Source organism: Arvicanthis niloticus, chromosome 1, assembly GCF_011762505.2.
Source record: "Arvicanthis niloticus isolate mArvNil1 chromosome 1, mArvNil1.pat.X, whole genome shotgun sequence".
NCBI classification, from domain to species: domain Eukaryota; kingdom Metazoa; phylum Chordata; class Mammalia; order Rodentia; family Muridae; genus Arvicanthis; species Arvicanthis niloticus.
Genome location: NC_047658.1, coordinates 153,914,632 through 153,933,569, shown reverse-complemented (window position 1 = coordinate 153,933,569; position 18,938 = coordinate 153,914,632). Strand labels below are relative to the sequence as shown.

General features: G+C 44.5%; 1 protein-coding gene across 3 annotated transcripts in view; it reads left to right on the top strand.

Moving 5' to 3' along the window:
- Stn1 (STN1 subunit of CST complex) overlaps window positions 1-18,938 on the top strand; it is a 36,736-nt gene that overhangs the window by 1,945 nt on the left and 15,853 nt on the right. For all 3 annotated transcript variants that reach the window (XR_013107250.1, XM_034519133.2, XM_034519124.2), the window contains exons 3-5: window positions 6,760-6,855; window positions 11,095-11,163; window positions 18,477-18,644. Coding sequence is in view for 2 of the 3 variants with exons in the window: in XM_034519133.2 (XP_034375024.1) it covers window positions 6,760-6,855; window positions 11,095-11,163; window positions 18,477-18,644 (333 nt within the window). In the remaining variant the exon portion in view is untranslated. The remainder of the gene's footprint in view (window positions 1-6,759; window positions 6,856-11,094; window positions 11,164-18,476; window positions 18,645-18,938) is intronic.

Genomic DNA, 18,938 nt, shown 5'->3' with positions numbered 1-18,938 from the left:
TCTCTTGAGCCCTTCATTTTATGGGGCAGGCGAGGAGGAGCAAGCAAGTTGAGACAAGGTTTCTCTGTGTAGCCCTAAAACTCACTCTAGACCAGGCTGGCCTCAAACACAGAGATCAACTTGCCTTTACCTCCCCAACTGCTGGGATTAAAGGTGCACTCCACCACACTGGGCTCACCTTTATTTTTTAAAGCAAGGTGTTTTGCTAACCTTGGAGGCTCTCAATTAAGGTAGGCTGGCTAACCAATGAGCTTGAAAGATCTTTTCATGTCTGCTTGGCCCCCTACAGGGTTATCAATGTATGCAGACAAGCTGGGCTTTTCTGTGGGTGCCTGTGGTCAGAATTCAGGCCACTCTGCTTGCACCACAGGTGTTTTACTAACTGAACCATCTCCCCAGCCACAATTTTAAAAATTAAAGTATTGGTTACTAGAGATATGATTATCATACCTAAAAGTTTAACAAATATATAAATTGGAATAATTTAGGTGGCTGTGGGTATTTCTCCGGGAGTTTAATATTGTGTTTTGTGAGAAGTTTGGTTAAACCCCTTGCAATTTTGTGAAGCTTTCCATTCAAGGACCTTCTGAATAACAAGCTTTGAGTTAAAAAAAAAAAAAAAAAGAAGGGGGTTAGGATCTCAAATATTCACAGTTTGAATGAAAAGAGGTTTATGTGGACCATTTTATGTGCTTGGAGACCTTCTCCTAAAGCCATTTGTACAGAATTCTTTTCCTACACCTTTACTCCCCACTGACTGTTGAACTTAGTCTGTGGATTTTTTTTTCCTTCTCCACTTGGAAGGCAGCCAGCCTCCTCCAGAGTTTTCCAGAATTATCTGGTGTTCTTTATAGTTCATCTCCTTGGGAAGAAATTAATTCACACCAAATGCTAGTCTTTTTAAAAAGATCTATAAAGAAGCAAGCAAGTACCAGGGGCATCCCTGTGGGCAAAAGGATGTGATGATGTGTTAAAACCAGTGAGAACCAGCCTTCGTGATCCTCTCCCTCTCTGGTGAGACTGTCTCAGATGTTCATTTGTAAGACAAAAGCTCATGGATGAAGCAAACATCATAGTCTTATGCTGTTGAATTCCAAGAGGGTAGGAAACCCCACTACTCTAGGTTTTTTGGTTTAGGCTTGTGGCTTAGGTCACCATAAAGAGAATCCTTGTGAGCCAGATGTGGATTACACAGCTGTAATCCCAGCATTCAGGAAGTGGAAGCAGAAGATTAGGAATTCAGGGCCATCCATTCTCAACTATATCCAAGGCTAGTCTGGTCTACGTGACACAACCACTGCTCTAAAGACAAGGCAAGAAAGATGTGATATTTCCCTCTAATCCCAGGGTTTGACAGGCTGCAGAAGCAGGGAGATCTGTGGGCTCAAGGCCAGAAAACAACAACAACAACAACAACAAAAAACCCCAACTAAACAAGATGCTTGTGACTCCATAAAATTTAGAAATATTTAAACACCTGAGAGTATCTGAAATGAAAAAATTAGAGGTTAACTGTAGGGGTGATATTTAGAAAACAGCTCCCAGTCTGGCTTGTTCTCAGGCCAGCCACCATGTTCCTGCTGATCCTTGGCTCTGAGAGGGACTCCGGCTAGCTAAATGCACAGGCCCTAGCACCCACATGATGCCAGCATGGGGGATGGCTCTGCCAATTCACCACACTGCATCCACAAAGCTCGGCTGAACCCCAGACAGTATCTTCCATCCTCGAAGTACCCGGTAGAAATGAGACTCTTAAAGCTTAATGATTATCTAAAGGATTTATATATTTAGAAATGCTCAATTAACAAGATGCCCACACAATTAGAGTTGTTACCCAATATCTAACCTTTTGATAGAAGTTACTACCCAGGACAGCTTTCAACCCATCCCTAGTTCTCCATGGCTGACAGCCTCCTCCTTCTTCTTCCCTTCCTCTCTTTCTCTCCCCTCCCCTTCCTCTCTTTCTCTCCCAGCTCCACCTCTTCTTCTACTTCATAATCACTGAGCTCCACTGCAAATACAATGTAGCAGAATAAGCATCCTGCTACACTTAACAACTACAGAAGACAAACCAGGAAACAAATGTGTGCTGTAATAATGAATTTGCTTGCCCTTTGTTCTTGGTCCTGGGCAATAATCTCTCAATCTTTGGAATTTCCTGAGTAAAGGAGTGTCTTTGTAACTGGAGGTGTGTGTGTGGGAGGGGGCACACCTTAGTTTATGTTAATGGAGCATGTTATCAGAATGGACTTATCTATACCCATTTAATGGTGGGTTAGGAATCAAGGAGAGACCCTATCAGGCTGACCTTGGAAGGTTAGTGAATCGATCATGCCTACAATATGTAATCCATTAAAAGCCCTGATGCTGAGACTTGCCAGAGCTTACCTGGTTAGTTAAAGTATACTGTGTCAGAGGGTGATATGTCCCAGAGTCTCACGTTGGAGCCCTCCACACCTTCCTCTGCATTTTATTTAGCTGACACTGATTTGTGCCCTTTCTTATAAATTGTAATCATTAGGCATGGTACCTTCCTGAGTTTTGGCTAAATATCAAAGCTGCAGGAGTCACATAAACAGCATTATAACAGGCTAGACAGAGGATCTCAGCAAAGCTGGAGGCTGGTAGCTAAAAAGGGGGCAATCTTATTGGGGAGTGTGCCCTAAACTGGTGAAATTTTACCTAGCTGGGTACTGCCTGGTTTGCCTTGTAAAACACATCTCCATAAACCTGAACTTTGGGGTTCACTGGTAGAAATGTAAAGTCGGTAGTATTTAGTTGTGTGGTTTATTTATTTGCTTGTTCATTGTCTCATGCATTAAAAGCTTTGCTTCTTTGTGCAGGATACCTTCCCTGAGATAGGATTTCTCTATGTAGCACTGGCTGACCAGATACTCATCATGTAGACCAGCCTGGATTTAAATGGTTTTTTATCTTGTTTCTTGAAATGGATCTCTTTAAAAGTACTATTTTTCATTATTTTATTTTGTTTTTATGAATATAGGAGTTTTGCCTGCATGTATGTCTGTGTACCATAAGCATGCAGTGCCTTCAGAGGCCAGAAGAGGGCGTTGGATTGCCCTGAACTGTAGCTACCATGTGGGTGCTAGGAATTGAACTCAGGTCTTCTGTAAGAATAGCCAGTGTTCTTAACCCCTGAGCCATCTCTCCAGCCCTTAACAGTACTATTTAAAGAAAGGTAACAGAAATATCTTCCTGGGGTTGTAGATGTCCATCGACAGTGGCTTAAAATCTGAGTCAAATTTGCCAATGATCTTGGCTTTTTTTTTATTATTATTATTTTTATTTTACTTTATTTTTATTTAATGTGTATGAATTTTTTAAATTAATTTTTTCAAAGATAAAACTTATTTTTTATTGGCTATTTCATTTATTTACATTATTTCAAATGTTATCCCCTTTCCTGGTCCCTTCCCCCCAGCCCTCTATCTCATCCCCCCTCCCCCTGCTTCTATGAGAGTGTTCCCTCACCCACCCACTCCTGCCTCCCCGCCCTCACATTCCCCTACACTGGGGCATCCAGCCTTCATAGGACCAAGGGCCTCTTTTCCCATTGATGTCCAACAAGGCTATCCTCTGCTATATATGCTACTGGAGCCATGGGCCCCTCCATGTGTACTCCTTGGTTGGTGGTTTAGTCCCTGGGAGCTCTGGGGGGGAAGGGGTTGGTTGGTTGATATTGTTGTTCTTCCTATGGGGTTGCAAACCCTTTCAGCTCCTTCAGTCCTTTCTCTAACTTCTCCATTTGGGGACCCCATTGGGGACCCCGTGCTCAGTCCAGTCATTGGCTGCGAGCATCCACCTCTGTATTTGTCAAGCTCTGGCAGAGCCTCTCAGGAGACAACTATATTAGGCTCCTGTCAGCATGCACTTCTTGGCATCCACAATAGTGTCTGTATATGAGATGGACCTACACGTGGGGCAATCTCTGGATGCCCTTCCTTTCAGTCTCTACTCCACACTTTGTCTCCGTACTTCCTCCCGAGAGTATTTTGTTCCCCCTTCTAAGAAGGACCAAAGCATCCACACTTTGGTTTTCCTTCTTCTTGAGCTTCATGTGGTCTGTGAGTTGTATCTTGGGTATTCCAAGCTTTTGAGTTAGTATCTACTTATCAGTGAGTGGACCTTGCCTTGACTCTTTAAGCCCTCACAGTGTGGTTTCTTTCTCTTAGGATCTGAGCATAGGGGAGCACAGATACCCAGGATATCCTAGGCCGCTGTGGGCTCTATGGGAAAGACTGGAACATGAGCTTGCTGTAAGCTTGTCTGTTTGATCATTACTTTCTCCATAGACAGAGCTGTGCCCTTGGGTCCCTGGGGTAGAAGGAAGTGGCTCTCTTCTGCAGTGTTGTAAGCCATCGTCTTGAGGCCTGGCTTCTTATCCTGCGGTTTGTGTCTTAATATGACCTGAGAAGTTTCTTCTGTGTTTTTAAGCAGTGCATTTCTTCCTCAGCCAGTTTCCTCAGAGGTCCCCCCCCCCCATACCCCCTATACTGGCCCTCCAATTCAAACCATCTGCTGTTTGTTTGTTTCTGTAGTTCTCCATTGTTCTGTGATACTTTCAAGATTGACTTCTGCTGAGTCCTTTGGGACTAGAAGGATTTTCTTGCAGCCTCAAGTGACTGCTCTTGAAAGCCAGCCATTGTTAATTCCCAAGGCACACATTTGTGAGGTCCATGTTTAATCTTTTTCAAGGAGGTATAGTATGTTGTCAAGTGAGAATGTATTCAGAGTTTTATTATTGCCAGATACGGTTTGTTAACTGAAGATCGGTGACTCAGGATGCTGACTTGTGTGTTAGTTCCGTCTTCTTTCTGCCTTTGGAAACAGACATGTTTAGCCCCTCACCCCGTCTTAAGGGTCATAACATTTCAGCTGTTGACTGTAGATCCATGTGGTACTCAGTCAGCCTGTGTGTTTGTAAATGGGAGCAGCTGTCATTCAGGGGTAACACTGTATCCTGGGCTCCCTTCTTCAGGGGGCCTTGCTATCATCCAGCCTCTGGCCTCCTAAGTTGCCCTAAGGATAGTCTCCCATCTATCAACTCATCCTTAGAAGTACATCTGCCCCACAAAAGAGAGGCCAGCTCAGAGCTAAGTCCGCTGTCCTTGTCTCTCCGGGCCACACCTCTGAGAGAACCACCCATCAGCAGTAGTCAGTGTGGGAATTCAGGCTGTGGTCTCCTAATAGATTGAAATCTAGAGGTCTGACCAGCCAGGCTGGCAAAAAAAAAAAAAAAAAGAGAGTGGCCAAATCCTTGAAGTGATCATAGCTTCTTTGTTTACATGGCTTCTTTGTTTCCTTTGTTTACAAAGCAAAAGGCCATTTGAAAAGACATCTGTGGGGCTAGAGAGATGGCTCAGTATTTGAGTGCTGCTCTTTCAGAGAACCCAAATTTGGTTCCTAGTACCCAATTGAGTAACTGACAGCTTCGTCCATACAAATAAGTAATAATAGTAATAATTCTTTTAAAAATAGTGTGTTGCTGGGGGCTAGAGAGACGGCTCAGCAGTTAAGAGGACTGAGTTCAATTCCCAGCAACCACATTGTGGGTCACAACCATCTGAAATGGGATCTGATGCCTTCTTCTAGTGTAACTGAAGACAGCTACAGTACTCACATAAAATAAATAAGTAAATCTTAAAAAAATAATAATAATGAGTTGCCCTCAAAAATAGAATAAATAAAAAATGAAAAATATATATTCTTCAAAACTAAAGGTAAAGACTGCAGGTGCGGCAGGAAGCTGAAGGCGGAGAGATTACTACTTGGGAACCAGTGGATGATCTAAGCTCATGGCAGAGGCTGACACAGGAGCTTGAGTAGGATACGGAGTCTGGGTGGGAGGCTCTGAAGCAGCCAGGAAGTCCTGTGAATAAAAGTGGAATTAGGAGCTGGTAGAAAACTCCAGGACTGTGTTTCCACATATGAAGGAAAAAAACCCTTGCTGTTCATCTGTGGCAGCTTCCCCTCAGGTTTCCCCACGGGCAGAAACTTGCCTCCCAGTATCCATGTAGCCTGAGCTTTACAAACAGGGTTTTAAGAAGTGTTGGAGCTGCCGTCAGCTGGCCCCAGTGGGCAGTGCGTGTATCGTTTCTTCCCCGGTTCATACAAATGATGACTGGTTTCTTAGGAAAGTTGTGTTTAAAATTTTTTTTTTTTAAGTCATAGAGCTGGAGAAAGGGCTCAAGAGCACTGGCTATTGCAGAGAACCCTGCTTCAATGCCCCACACCCATATGGTGGCCTACGGTATCCACATCCCAGTTCCGGGAAACCCAGAGGGCATACATGTGATGCACATGTATGTGTGCCTGTGGGCAACACATTCACATACGTAATGTAAAATAATCTAAAAAACAAAAACTTTTTAAAAAGCCATAGTTTCCTATGCAGTCACTCAGGTTTGGTGGTGTGCTCACGTCAAGTGATAGCTGTGTTCGGCCCTGCAGGCTGTGTTCATACACCACAATCCTAGTCACAGTGGAAAGGGAGCTAACCAACCTGCGTGGTTTTCCCTGTGGCACTAGTTCAGGCTTCTCAAGAGCCCACTCTTTTGCTTTCTGCTTCTTAAAAGTACCACTTACCTTCTTGAAGCCTGCCACTTGGCAAGGACTGACTCTTAAGGCTGGAATTTGAACACACAGCTCGACAGTGACTTGTGACACCTTAAGGCCAATAGACATTTAATGCAAGCAGATGTGCTTATGTTGTATGAACTGCTTCCTCTTGATTTTCAGGTACATATTTTTACAATGGGCATCCAATAAGACGGGTGGATATCATGGGAGCTGTCATCAGCATGAGAGAGAGAGAGGCTTTCTACAGCTATGGAGGTAAGAGCGATCGATCGTCTCTGAAACTGTCTGTCCCACTCAGCTGGAAGGTGAATTTTCAGCAGCCCTCATGCTTGTGAGCAGCTGGGGCCTCACAAAAAACAAGCGCTCTGTTAAAAGACTCTCGGAGTCCCCCATCTGTATGAAGCAAAGGAGGCCACAGGTAAGAATGACACGGATGAGTGCAGTGCGCCGCTGCGGGGGTGGGGGTGGGGGGGAAAGACGGTGGAAGAATTGAAATACAGCCGTGTAGGGTCACGGATGGTCAGGGGAGACACCTGACACCTGCCACATAGCTGTGCAGAGCCAAGGACCGGACTGAGTGGTTACTGTGATCCCTTTGAAAAGAGGCCGGGTAAATGTAAAAATAGACCTATTTAGATAACAATCGTTTTTTAAAAGATTTATATCCAGAGCAGTCAGGGGAGAGGAAAAAAAAACTTTTTGTTACTCAAGGTGTAAATATCCGTTATCAGACTTGCCTGTCCCTCATGTTGAAAACTAAGTACAGAGCCTCCATATTTTAGACAGCAGACAATTGCTGGGGTCGGCTTTAGTATAGAGAGCCTTGCTTTTTCGTGTGTGTGGTTATGTGCCTGTGAGTCCAGAGTGTCGGATCCCCCTGGAGTTAGTGTTCTAAGCGGCTGTGAGCCACCCAGTGTGGCTGCTGGAACTGAACTTGGCTCCCCTGGAGAGCAGTAAAGGCCCCTGACACTGACCAGTCTCTCCGACCCTAATGCCAGCATCTTGATTTGTCACATTGCTACAGCTACATGAGTCAAGCAGCTCCAAGACTGTGGGGAAGAAACTGAGATAGATGTTCCGGAGTCAGGGTTGGGGGTTGTACAACTGAATTGGAGACCTTTGCTCTCACTGACACCATCACTTGTGTGGTGTTGCCTGCAGTGTGCTTTCTTGCTCTACGTGGGGAAAGGTAGGAGTTGACATTTATGTCCAAGAGCATTTGATTGACACTGTCAGAATCACTGCATCTCCACCTCAACCTATTTTCCTGAAGGTGATTGTCCCTGCACTTATGAAGAACATGTTTGTGATGAGATCTCGCCCTCTGCGTGTGTCTCTGTCTCTCTCTCTCTCTCTCTCTCTCTCTCTCTCTCTCTCTCTCTCTCTCTCTCTCTCTCCCCCCTCTCCTCTCTCCTCTGTGTCTGTGTGCATGTGCTTGTGTTTTAAATCTTGCCAGACATCCCTCTCCTGACTCTTTGCTTTCTTTTACCAAAGATGTTGGTTGTGTTTTTCTCTGACAATTCAGCAAGCATGCCCAGTGCTTATTCAGCATGCCCAGCTTTGGGTAAGTGCATTGTGTGTAGTACAATACAGTATCTGCTCTCCATGCCCTGGTGATGACATAATTATGGCTTTCAGTTACAAAGCACTTTTTACATCATTCCATATTATTCAACCCATTTTGTTGAGAAATAGTTATGGAAATACTATTAATAGAAATAGACAACTATTTCCATTTTTCAGGTGAGGAAACTGTGACTCACTTAGCTTTTTCAGGGCTGTGTTGAAAGAGGCTTATGACTGCTAACTGGCCCTAGTGTACTCTGCTGTCGGCATAGAGCTCAAAATAGCTTTTGTCTCTTACAGCCCCTACTTTCTCCAGGCTCTCAACCCCAGTCATCTGGAGTTAATGTTTTCAGATCAAATAAGAGACTGTTGGGGATTTCAGTTCTGGCCCTAGAACTGGATCTTGTGACATAAATAGGCTTCATGTAACTTACTTTCCCACTGTGGAAACGTTTAAGATGGTATGTTTGGCTCTTCCCTAAGAAGACGTTCCCTCCAAGTGAGTGTCTTGAGAGCGTGACACATCTGTGGGCTGCAGGAAGGCAGTTGTGTGGAAGTAATTAAGAGCAGAAAGGCGTTCTGCCCTTTAGTTCTTGTGTGGCCAGCTAAGCAAAGAGCCACTTACCTCCTGCTGTCAGTGCAGGTGTGGACTGTGTGTCTCCGCCCACGCTGACTCCTAGTGTCACACTAGGGAAGGATGTGGTGTGGCTTTGTATTGGGTCTCTTCCTCTGTCACTCAGTGGCAGGCTCAGGAACTGCTTCATGGTCTGCTGGGAGAGGCAGAGAAGTCGGGGTCTGGTTGCAGTGCCCGTAGTACAGAGCCCCTGGCAGCAGTTTCCATTCTCATGTGAGTCTAAAGAAGCTCAGGTTAGACCAGGATAATTCATGTCCTCTAGAACAAGTGTTTGCTCATTTGCTACTAATCTTGCTTCCAATATAAACACGTCCAGCCAGATGCAATAGTCCGGCCAGGCAATAGATCCCAGCAGAGGCAAAGGATTACTGCACGATTGAGGCCGGCCAGGGCTGTGCAGTGAGTCCAAGCCAGCTATAGACTTAAACCCTGTCCCTCTTTGTTTTTGAAATTTACCTGGCAGTTAATGTTCTCGTTGAATGGAGACTTCTTCTTCCATACTTTAAAAGATTCTACTACTAGCATTTATTATCTTAAAATAATTTCTGTTAAAGTATACTGTTCAATTTTTATACATGTAAGATTTAGAAGGTATATGTCTCCGCCCACGCTGACTCCTGATGTCACACTAGGGAAGGATGTGGTGTGGCTTTGTAATGGGTCTCCGGTCATTCCGTGGCAGACTTAGGAACTGCCTGAGTGTTTTACAGAGAGGCCTGTGTCTTTCAACAGGGAGGACCTAGGTCCTCATGATAACACATTCATCTCACATGTTACATTATTATAATTTACTTAAACAACTACATATTTATAAACATTTATGTTTCCATTTTCAATGTTATAAGCACCTACTTCAGTGAACAACATTATTCTAGATGTAGATATCTGTGCGCTTGTTCTGGTTTTCTCCGTGGAATAATTTACTAGAAGTAATTGCCAAGTCAAAGGGTACATGCGCTTGCTGTTTAGAAGTGAGCTGCCAATTTATGCTTCCTCGCATAGCCAATGAGGGTATCAGTATTTTGTTGTGTGTTTTTGTAGCATATCTCCAATACAAAAAAACCTCAGGCGCCCAGGATGCGAGACAAGTGCTATACAACTGAGTCACCCTAGCCTCTCCCTGGTTATCAGTGTCTGAAACTGTCAGTTTAGCAGCTGAGAAATTATTTTCATGGCATTAGTGGATTTAGCGTATGTACACATTGCCCGTGCGCTGCATATCCCTTTCCTTTGGTACTGTTCTCTTGTGGGTGCGGTCTCTTTCTCACTAGCTCATATGAGCTCTTTATGTATTAAAGCAGTTACCATATATTGGAAAAGTTGCTGTTATTGGTTTAGGCCAGCAAATGTATCAAACTTTGTTTAATGAGTTACAATTTTCAGATTCTCCTTTAGAAAGTCTAAATCCAGAGCTTGAAGATAGTCACCAATGTCTTCTTCTCACTTTGTGTTAACAGATGAACTTATGTTTACTATAAAGAATAATCCTCTTTCTACAGAGATTTAATCTAACAATAAAACATTTTCCCTTATATTTTATATTACATGGGCCTTTACAACAGTCTACTGTTTTGTTTTGTTTCAGTTATGAGGCCCACTACTCTGTGCTTAGCAACCTATGTTTGGAGTTTGTCAGAATTCAGACAGAGAAAGTCCTGTCTTCTCTCAGCAGAGATCTTCAAGTTTCTCTGTAATCATAAATCTAAGTCTCATGGAAACTGTTTAATTTTTTTCTTTTTTTCTTTTTGTGCTATAAATAAAGTAAGACAGAGCAGTTCTATTTTTGTGGCCAGGGTATAATTATTTTCTGTTAGGAAAACAAAGCTGAGTCCTGTGATGGGCGTCTCCCTTATGTCCCTGCAGAGGTAAGGACTGCACTGAGACCTTTGCACAGAGAACCCCTGGGCCAAATGTTGTGGGCCGCTTTGCTGGGGAATGAGCGAGCTAGAGGAGATGACAGAAGCTGGGCCCAGAGTCCAGTGCCACAACCACGAGAGAGAAGGTTATGAATGTGGGCAACTCAGGTTGTTTTGCACCTACTGTTACGCACTGTTACCAGAGTAGATAAGACTCATCACTGCCATAGAGGTAGACAGAGGGAAATGTTGGCAGTATCTCTTGGATTTGTGTGTATATGCTCACAGGTAAGCAGTTCATGTGGTGTGTAGAGAAAGGTTGCTTCTAAAGGCAGGGAGAGTTCTTCAAGGGAGTTGCTCCTCTGGACTGTTGGCACTGTCATCTTTCAGTATGGCTGAATGCCAAGCCTCTCACCTCCCTCGCTGCTTCTCTTTCAGTGGACGATGCCACTGGGGTTATAAACTGCGTCTGCTGGAAAAAGACGAGCAATTCTGAATCTTCCTCAGGTAATTATGTTTGCCACAGTCCTTTGATTTCGCTCAAGGTAGCTCATCCAACAGCTGTCAGTGTTTGCACATTAAGCTGCTGCCGGGCTGTATCGGTGGCCCTGACAGCCTGCCCTTGTGGTAAAGAAGGGCAGCTGCTTCTCTCCTACCTCCTTGGTCCTCATCTTCTCCTAAACCTAGGGACTGAGAAAGGGTTTCTGGAAATTTCTACAGTACAGTTTTTACCCCACGTATTGTTTTGCAAGCTAATATGTTGTAGCCTTATGGCCTATCAGGTCAGAATTCCTGAGCAAAGATTTTGAAGATTGCTCCTCCCACATGTGTGGACTGATGTCTCTGCTACCATAATCCAGCTTTTCTGAAAACTCTAATATATTCAAATATATAGCAAGGATTCAAAGCTTGTTAAGATAGGATTCCGTTGGCAGTTAGCCGCTAAAGTAATATACATCTTAAAAGTATATATTGAACACATTGACAAACTAAAGCATTTGGAATTATGTGAATATATTCCAATGATGTTTGTGTGTGTGTGTGTGTGTGTGTGTGTGTGTGTGTGTGTGTGTGTGTGGTGTGTTTTGTGCTGCTAAGGATAACATCTAGGGCCTTACACTTACTGGGCAAGGGGATAACATTTGAAATGTAAGTAAAGAAAATATCCAATAAAAGAAAATTTTAAAGAACATGCTCAGCAAGTGCTCCACCTGAATCCGCAGCCCAGCGCTTGGGTCAGTTTTTTAAGTTCATTTACTTTATTTTATATGTTTGGGTGTATACCTGTGTAGCGTCTGCATGCAAGACCTACAGAGGCCAGCAGAGTGCGTTGGATCCCCTAGAACTGAGTTCCAAAGGGTTGTAAGACACCATGTTGGTGCTTGGAACCCAACCTGGGTCCTCTTCAAAGGCAGAAAGTGCTCTTAACCACTGAGCCTTGCCTCTAGCCCTTTAAGTAACTTATAAAGTTTTCATGTTTGGTGCCCAGCACCCACATGGTAGCTTTCAGCCATCCATAACTCCAGCTCCAGGGAATCCAAAACCCACTTCTGATTTCCTCAGGCACTGAGCATGCGTGTGGCACATACACATGCATTCAGGCAAAACACTGGTGCATTTAACAAAATTAATTTTTAAAAAATTAAATTAAGTTCATAATTACTTACAGGGTGTTCTGCAGTGTTAGTGATCCTTTTAGGCTCCGAGAAGCCACAGACACCGGCACTGTCTTTTGTTCTGTTTTGTACCATGTGAAGAATGATGGCATCCATGGGGGCTACCAGGTTTCTTGCTCCAGTGTGTAACCTCCAGTGTCTGCTGGTTCGTGGTGGATGTTGCAGGAATGTCTCGTGCTTATGAGCTTTCCTCCTTATCTTTACCATATTCTGTGTCTGACTCCCACCTTGCCTTTGGCTGTCCTGACCAATGACATGCCCATTTGTCTAGGAGTTAGCTAGCCCTGTGTAATCTCAGCATGCCTGTCCCTAATTCGAGGAGATCTAAGTTTGTGGCTCCGCTTTGCTTAGAAGGCAAAGGATAAACCTGTAAGACAGTCAGACCCAGACCTTTGTGTGGTTTGGGTACTTATCTTAGTCTGTGTTTATGTTAACTACTTTTCCAATCACTGTGACACAATACCTGATAAAGGAACTTTTCTGGTGGGTTGGTGGGGGGAAGGGGAATCACACTGGCTGGCCTGAACTCACTATGCAAACTAGCTAGAGATCCACCTGCCTCTGCCTTCCAGTTGCTAGGGTTAAATGCACATGCCACCATGCCTGGCTGTCAAAGGAACTTAAGGACGATGACGTTTCTGCTCATCATTTGGCAGGGAAAGCACAGAGGCAGGTGAGTGATGTACCTGGTCACAGTACAAGCACAGGAACCAGAGGAAGATGAAAGCTGCTGTCCACTGCTTTCTCCTTCCTGTCCATCTGCAGGCGGGGACCGCAGCCTGTGGAGTAACACAGCTCAGACTCAGGGTGGAGTTCTTCTCATTAATCCTCTCTGGAGACATCTTCACCAACAACGTACCCAAAGTGTGTTTCCATGGTGATTCCAAATCCAGTCTAGTTGACAGTGAAGATGAACCGTCACAGTGCTGTGCACAGAATACTCTAGGCAGGTAATTTATGACAAACAATTTGTCGGGCCTGGAGGTTGGAAAGATGGCTCCTTGAATGTTGCTCCCTCTGGAGTGTTCCTCTCGTAGCCAGGGAGCAGACAGAGAGTGTGCCTGCACATTCTGATGGTAGCACTCACTCACCCACTGCCCACCTCCTAACACTGTTGTGTTATGGCTGTGGTCTGGATGGACATCTCCCACAGATCCGTGTAGAGAAGGCTTGGTCTCCAGGGTTGGCAGGAATGGAAGGTCTTGTGGACATGTAAGAGACAGGAACTAATGTGAGGTCCTAGGTTATTGAGGACATGCTATCAAAGGGGATCATGGTACCCTTCCTCAGTCTCTTTTTGCTTCCTGGCTTGCACACATGCTCCTGCTATGACATGCCTCTCTTTGCAAATCATAGAGACTGCTTGTTGTGTGTATCCAGACCTACGGGCCAAAATGCATCTCTCTGCTTCGTAAGGAGTCTGTTGCGATTTCATTCCCTGGATGGAACACTGGCTGGTATAGTTTGGATACAGTTTCCAACACGTGGGACATGAAGGGTAAAAGCAACCACAGCAGCATTGTGAGTCATTTGCAGATTTATGGCTTTACTCAGTCATTCATCAGAAAGTGCAGTTTGTCCTGCCACACCTGGGACGGGAAGGCTGAGCAAACTTCTATATTTTTTCTGTTTTGTGGACGTGATCTGCCTTAGCTATTTGACACTGCCATTTTAGCACAAAGCGGACCATGGATGACACGAGACCATCAGGCATGGCTCTGTCCCAGTAAAACTCGAAACAGGTTATAGATTGCTTTGTTCTGTGGTTTAGATATTGGTTTTGTTTTCTAAGTTATCTCTTGTTTTGGTGGGGACAGGGTCTCACTATGTGGCTCTGGCTGACCTTATACTCACACTGATCCCCTTGTCTCTGCCTCCTAGTGCTGGGATCAGAAGTGTGTGCCCCCAGATTAATTCACTCCTTCTAAAGAAGTGGCATGATCCGCAGGACTATGGAACCCCTACACATAGTCATAGTGATGTTTTAGATCAACACAGTGGTTGTTAATACTGAACATGCCAAAAGGAAGATGTCTTAAGTGTCCGAAAGCAGGCGGACCAGTGAATAGTTACAGAGTAGTATTCATTTAAAGCTACTTTGCAAAAGTAAAGAGAATGGTTTCCAGAGAAAGCCTAGAGAGGGTCCTTGTCATGTTACATGTTACATGTGGTATTTTTACATTGCTCCGAAGTCACTCATTTTTTCCTTTTAATTTAATTGCCTAAAGTTTAAAGGCTTTCATTGGAAGGTGGCAAAAAAGATCATTTTTTAAAAACCGGATTCAGTGTGAGTCAAAATCACGTTCTAATCAGTTAAGTAAAAAGTATGATATAAACCCTGTGGACGTTACATTGACTGTACCATTTGCAACTTAGCTTATGAGCAATGCTAAGACAGGTTGGCCCTCACCATCAGAATGTTAAAGGGGATTTATCTTCAGTATGGAATAGACTACTAAAATGAAGTTATGTCAGGCTCCAGCTGTCTCGATACATTAATTAAATTACATGCTAGAGCCTTCTTTCATCCATTTGGCTTACGCTTTAAATGAAAGCGAGGCCTCTTTTCTCAGATCAGCGTCAACCTGATAATGTCAGTGGTGCCACATGGAGCTTCCTAGTTGGAGTGAGTACAAGAGGGCCTGGGGGTAGGAAGGTGGGGAGAGAGCGCCTGGGGGTAGGCAGGTGGGGAGAGAGGGCCTGGGGGTAGGAAGGTGGGGAGAGAGGGCCTGGGGGTAGGAAGGTGAGGAGAGAGGGCCTGGGGGTAGGAAGGTGGGGAGAGCAGCCTTTAAAACCTGATAAATGAGCTAAGCAGCCATTGCTCTGCATCAAGTTTCTTAGGTATTGGTCACCGCATGCACAGCTTTTGTGCTCCCTGTGTTGTTACGGACAGCAAATGTGTATTAGTGCTGCTACACATTACAAAACCATGTCTGTCAAAACTGTAGTTGGTCAGAAAGCAGAGAATTTGAGCAGAAGACCAAAACAAAGATCCCTCTATTAGGAAACCCTACTGAGACAAACCAGAGCTGCGGGGAAATACATCGGCAGTTAGCAAATGTCTTTTCAGGCAGAGAATAGTAGCTGGAAAGAGTTGGCCATGAGTCCTCCTATCCTGCAGCTTACATAAAGGAACCTGAAGAAGACGCGTTGTGTGTCTATCCCAATAAATATGCTGTGCTCTAGAAACTCCTAGCTGCGGATTGCTAAAAACGGGTAATAGAGGCATGGATTTAAAAAAAAAAATCAAGATATTTTTTAAAACTGTTATGCAAGAGAATGAAATCAAATAAATGTTAAAAATAAAGCAATAGACAATGTGTGTGATAGGCCTATGGGCACAGTTTGCTCGAAGTTTACTGAAACCAATAGTGTGGGCTCATCAGCAAAGAAACAGAGTCTGTCATCTCCTATAAAAACAGCCAGCTCAGTATCTGGGACAAACCAGTAATCCCAGCATTTGGGAGGTAGAGGCAGTGAAAGTCCCCAAAGGGAAAAAAAAGTAACCTAAAGAGCTCAGTCATTTGTTGTCACAAATAGCACAGAATTGTCACTTCCTCTGTCCACAGTTAAGTCATGCACAGCAGCAGTGTGTGTGTGTATATGTGTGTGTGTGTGTGTGTGTGTGTGTGTGTGTGTGTGTGTGTGTGTGAGCGAGCACTAGTACTTGTAGACTGCCATTCTCCTTATTTCCTTGATTCATTCATTTGAGGAGAAAGGGACATCAGAGTGGAGAAGCAGCATACATGGGGGGCTGGGGTCACAACAGCTAAGAACCCAGCTGAAACACAAGTTATACAAGTTGGCTTTCTCTGGCTCCAGGAGCCAAATGCCCTTCACCTGCCCTATGCAGTGATAAAAATCAAAATGAAAAGCCATCAAAAGGGAAGGAATATGCAGCTAGGCTACCAAGTAACCTGTCACGTTCACATGACAGGATATTATATGCTAGGAACTGCTGAGTGGCTCTCAGCACTCCAAAAGCTGAAGCAGGAGTAGAAGGTTCAAGGCCATCTGGGGTTGCATAGCAAAACCACATTTCAGAAACCAACCGATAACGAAATGCAGAGGCATGCAGCTTCTGTGGCCACATCTGTATTTGGAATTACAGTAGGCAGAAGAACAGAACAGAGTCTCTAAGGAGCTTCTCTGACTACAGAAGATGGCCATATCCTCTGGGGCAGGCAGTGCAGAGTGTAGTGTAATGACTCTGCAGCCAGGCACTCCAGTTCAAACTGCAGCTTTCCTTTTGAAAGAAGAATCTGACTTTAGAAAGTTGCTTGGCCTCTCTGACACAAGTTTCTCATCTCTGAAATGGAGCTCCAGAGGGAGCAGCTGTGAGGGCTGGATCCACTGGCTCATTGTACAGTCCACAGAAGAACCCCTATCTGCCCAGTGTGGAGCCGCTGGTTCATTACACAGTCCACAGAAGAACCCCTATCTGCCCAGTGTTTCTTGTTTCATACAAGTTAGAAGTAAAAACTAGCGGTAGAAGTTATTTAGGGTCAAATGTACATCAGCTTCTTTTCTCCGTGAGGTAAAGGTTACAGATAGGAGAGAGTACAGTACACACTTGTGAGGGAGAAAGGTGAGTGAGTCCCCTTGACACTGATGTGAAGGATGAAGTCTCTGCACAAATACTAGTTAGTATTGTTTTTTTGTTTGTTTGGTTGGTTGGTTTGGTTTGGTTTTGGGGGGTTTTTTTGTTGTTGTTTGGGTTTTTTTTTTTTTTTTTTTTTTTTTTTTTTTTTTTTTTTGAGACAGGGTTTCTCTGTGTAGTCCTGGCTATCCTGGAACTCACTCTGTAGACCAGGCTGGCCTGGAACTCAGAAATCCGCCTGCCTCTGCCTCCCAAGTGCTGGGATTAAAGGTGTGTGCCACCACCGCCCGGTGTTAGTATTGTTTTGAGACAGAATCTCACTGTGCTCTGCAGACTAGCCAGGAACTCACCATCCTCCCTGGTGTCGTCTTGAGTAGCTGGGGGTTACCAACATATACTACCATCCAGGACTCCACATTCATACTCCAAAGAGTTGTTTGTAGCCTAGCCAGGCCTGGTAGTGCAGTCCTATAATTCCACCTATTTGGGAAACTGAGACAGGTGGAACATGAATTCCGAGTCTGACTAGGTGGCTCAACAGTTAAGAGCACTTGTTCTCCAGAGGACCTGAGTTCGGTTCCCAACACCTCTGACCTCTGAAGGTGTCTGCATATTCATGAACATACCCTCACACAGATACACACATATGCATAATTAAAAATAAAATAAATCTGTGCTTTCAAAAAGCCTTCCTGGGCTAAAGAATGAATGAGTTCAAGGTTAGCCTGGGCAACTCATTGAACTCTTGTCTCAAAATAAAGTAAAATAGAACTGGGAGTGGAGTGGGGAGGTGCCACTCACTGGTTCAGTGCTTGCCTAGCATGGGAGAGGCCCTAGGTTCAATCTTTAATACTGCAAAAATAACAATATAAAGCATTCAAAATACAGGGCAGTGTAGGCCTGTTGCCCCTAGTTGCTCCGAACATGTGCTCAGGGCTATGTAGAATCTCTTGCCCTGGTGATGTAGGAGCAGGAAGGGCATTACAGCCACCATAGAGCTTGCCCACTTGGCTCACTCCAGAATCTTCCCCCTTTGTTCTGCCTTTGGATACACTTCTGTCTTAGGGTTTTACTGCTGTGAACAGACACCATGACCAAGGCAACTCTTTCAAAGACAACATTTAATTGGGGCTGGCTTACAGGTTCAGGGGTTCAGCCCATTATCATCAAGGCAGGATTATGGCAGCATCCAGCAGGCATAGTGCAGGAGGAACTGAGAGTTCTACAGCTTCATCTGAAGGCTGCTGCCAGAAGACTGACTTCCAGGCAGCTAGGATGAGGGTCTTGAAGCCCACACCCACAGTGACACATCTACTCCAACAAGGCCACACCTTCTAATAGTGCCACTCCCTGGGCGGAGCATGCAAACCATCACACATTCTTTCTGCTTCTGAGTAGAAGGTTTGAAGAGGTATGAAGAGCTCTTATAATAGAACAACCTATCAGGGGAGCAGGCGTACTGGGTTTCTCTGACCCTCAAACCGTGTCCCCAGCATGGAAGAACCCTCAATTACACCTCTCCTCTTTTCGCCTGGCCCTGACAGACCGAGCTATTCTGAGCACTACGAGAGAGCTTAGGATGACCTCACAGCTTAAGAAGCTTCAGGAGACCATCGAGCAGAAAACCAAGATAGGGATTGGGGATGTCATCCGAGTCCGAGGCTATGTGCGCATGTTCCGAGAAGAGCGAGAGATCTGTGCCACCATTTATTGTAAGTACAGCAAGTTTCTGCCGAAGGAGCTGCCATTCTGGGTGTGCTCAGTAAATGCTTGTTTAGCTCAAAGTCAGACTCCCAAAAGGTTCACAGAAGATTTAATCCTGCTGGGGGTGATTAACGTGTAGCGTGCTGTTTTTGGGAAAACAGCATTTTAAAATTTTGAAGAATGTTAATTAGAAGTAAATTGGGAAACAATGAATTACTTGACTCTATTTGGTTGGTGAGTTTATTTGGATAGTATCACCATTTCTGAAGCACTTTGACATTCTAAATGTCAGTCGATTATGG